A 3,386-nucleotide genomic window follows, 5' to 3' on the forward strand; every position below is an offset into this window, starting at 1 on the left:
ATCGATAACATTTTCCAGCGATCATTAAGCATCTTCCTCCTTCAAAACTTTAAGCTTCCTTCTCAAGGAAGAGATATCTTAACCTGGAGATTCAAAAACTTCTACTTCGTCAGTTGAATGTGTAATTTAATTGGGTGCTAATGGAATCATTTACTTTATAAAAAGATAAATAAATAAAAACGTTAATATCTGTTAAAAATTTTAGTATTAAAATTTAAAAATTACGGTTAAAAAATTTTAGTGTTAAAATTAAAAAATTTTTTGTATTACGATTAAAAAATTTTGGTACTATTTTTTGTTAAATTCTCTATATCTCAAAATTTTTTCTCCTCATCCTCCTCTTTTTCCTTCAGTTTAATACCATGCAATCAATTCAATAATAAAAAAAAATGAAAAATGTTATTTGTATACCAAAATCAGCTACTAAAATTAATCACCAATATATTTGTGTATAAATATATGTATAGTTTAATTTATTTTCAATGTGTATTCATATTCTAGCATGTATTTTATACTAGTGTACACCTAGTATAACTAAAAAAATACATCATTTAGTTAAAAATGACACGAAAATTTTTATTAAATGACACAAAAAAAATTTAAAGAATCACAAATCTAAAACCTTAATTCACTCGACCAACAAAATACATTCAAATATATTTTAAAATAAAAAATACATCAATTTATTATAAATGACTCAGAATTGGCTAAACTTATTATATATTAATTCAATATCATCCAATTAGTTCAATAAGAAGAAAAATACATCATTTAGTTATAAATGACACAGTTAAAAAATTTTGGTGTTAAAATTAAAAAATTTATGTGTTACAGTTAAAAAATTTTAGTGCTATTTTTTTTATAAATTCAGTATAATTCAAAACACTCCTTCTTCTTCTTCTACATTTTTATAATTCTTATTTTACCCTTTTAAATATGTCACGATTGAAAAAATTTTGGTGTCAAAATGAAAAAACTTCTGTGTCATAGTTAAAAAATTTTATTGTTATTTTTTAATTAATTCTGTATAATTTAAAATTCCTCCTACTTTTTTTTTATCATCATTATAAAAAAAAAATACAACGACAAAAGAACAACAATAAAAAAAAAATACATAAAAAAAAGAATAAGATATTCATATTAAATAAGACTGTATATGTTCGTATTAATGGGAAGCTAAAGCGTGTCTAATATACTTTCACTAATAAACTGATTTTTTTATTGGGCGTAGACTAATTTAATTAGATTGAATTATGAAAAAGACTTAGAAACGTAATGAATGTTATTTTCTTTTGAAATTATTTTTAATATGGAGATAAAGATGATATTTAAAGTGTATTAAAGTATTATAAATATACAAAAAAAATATTAACACACATTTTATATATTACCTAAAATATTGATACGTGTTCAACACGCACCCTACATGCTGTCAAAATAATGATACATATCTATCACGCACCGTACATATTGATTCTCCATCGATAAAATTCATCTAGTTATAATTATACCAAATAATTATATTTTCAACAAAAATACCAATATTTTTTTCATATAAAAAATTAGCCTATTTTCTTCCCAATATTACTATTTTTTTCCGATGAAAATTTAGTGAATTATTTTGATATTTTATTCAATCCAAAGTCACAAGAACTTGGTGGATCGGTGGATCCACACTCCCCAGTCTTCCCACCCCGTTCACTTCTCCATTCAAGTATCAACACCTACACTCTCAGACATACTCTCACTATTCACTATTCAGCATTGACCCCAATTTAAAAATTAAAAAACCACGCGCTCCCTCTATAAAACCATCCTCTGTGCCTCTCTCCACCAAAGAACCCTCACACGATACTAAACAGCTCCTTGAAGCGGCGCTGTTTTCTCCCCTTTCTTCTTTCTGTCTGTTTCTTCCGATTCACCCTCTTTCCAAAGCGGTCTTCTCACTTCTGTAGTGTCCAGAATTAAATTAAGCCTTCAATTAACAACTTCCCTCCTTTTGGTTCACGCATACAAGTACCATTTTCATCTTCGATTAAATCTGGTCCTTTAATCCCAGATCTGTAATCTGTCACATATATTGCGAAAAAACTCTAATCCGATCCAATCCAATCCTTCCTTTTTACTTATTTTATTGTATATTTTCTGCCATAAGCAACAAGAGTTCCATACATAGTTAAATATTTAAAACTCTTCCAACAAAAGTGAACAGTTGAACACTCCACTTGATAACTATCTAAGTCTTCAATAAAAAAAAAAAAAGAAATTGAATCAAATGTCAAAGTCACTCTCGCTAACGTCCTCGTCTCTCAACAACCCTCAGCTGAATGGTTTCCGAAAACTCAACAATTCCCCACAGGGTCGGCTGGTGAGCCTCTCCGTCAATCGGAGCAAAGCATTCACACTATGCTCTGCTCCGGGGGACAAGAAGAGGTTCTTCGGCCCGCGGCTGCGATCAAGCGGGTCCGAGAGGTTCCTCTTGTGGCAGTTTGGTGGGCCGGGCTGGTTACCGAAGGTGGCAGTCCGGTCCGCATTCTCGGCAGTGCCAGAGAAGCCGTTGGGGCTCTATGATCCCAAAATGGATAAGGACTCGTGCGGGGTTGGGTTCGTTGCTGAATTGTCTGGTCAAAGTAGCCGCAAAACTGTGAGAAAGTTGATTTGCGTGTTTCGGTTACGGTTTCTGATTTTGGATAAAAATGTAACTAACTTTTTTTTATTTGATTGTGTGTTGTGTGGTGTGCAGGTAACAGATGCGTTAGAGATGTTGGTGAGAATGACGCATAGAGGTGCTTGCGGGTGCGAGGCCAACACTGGTGATGGAGCAGGGATTCTTGTGGCTCTGCCTCATGATTTTTACAAGGAGGTACTTTTTGTTTTTAAATTATTATTATTATTATTTATTTCTAATTTTCTTTAAAAATATTTTTTTTTTTTTGGTGACTTCCTGTTTTTTTGGTGACTCTTTAAAAATAATTTGGTATATGAATTAAATTTTCTGAAATTCTAAAAGATATGGGTTAATTTAATCTTTTGTTTTATTAGGAGCTAATTGTTAATTTATTTTTGTTTAATTAATTTAATGAAAGCAAAAATTATTCGGGACCAACATTTATGTGCGTGTGGTATGAGGGAGTGTGTGAAGGAGTATGCTTTTGGTTTTGTTTTTTTTATGGGATTTTTTAAATAAATAAATTAAATTTCATATTTCCAATTATATGTATTGTTCAATTATTTATATATTTGCATTGGATTAATTATATTTTTGTACTCTATTACTTATTTTGTTGTCTTTGCAAATAAGATAGACACAGTAATTAGGTAACACAGTAAAAACATATAAATAATTTGAAAAATGTGTATAAGTTTAGAATTTTTTTTTTTTTTTT

The 3,386-nt window shown here is 29.8% G+C and overlaps 1 protein-coding gene across 1 annotated transcript in view; it reads left to right on the forward strand.

Annotated features, from left to right (window-relative positions):
* Positions 2,276-3,386, forward strand: part of LOC107605257 (glutamate synthase [NADH], amyloplastic) — a gene marked incomplete in the record, with an annotated part of 12,675 nt that continues 11,564 nt past the window's right edge. The window contains 2 exon segments of the mRNA XM_016307066.2: positions 2,276-2,644; positions 2,744-2,863. Coding sequence (XP_016162552.1) covers positions 2,276-2,644; positions 2,744-2,863 — 489 coding nt within the window.

Source organism: Arachis ipaensis, chromosome B06, assembly GCF_000816755.2.
Source record: "Arachis ipaensis cultivar K30076 chromosome B06, Araip1.1, whole genome shotgun sequence".
NCBI lineage: Eukaryota > Viridiplantae > Streptophyta > Magnoliopsida > Fabales > Fabaceae > Arachis > Arachis ipaensis.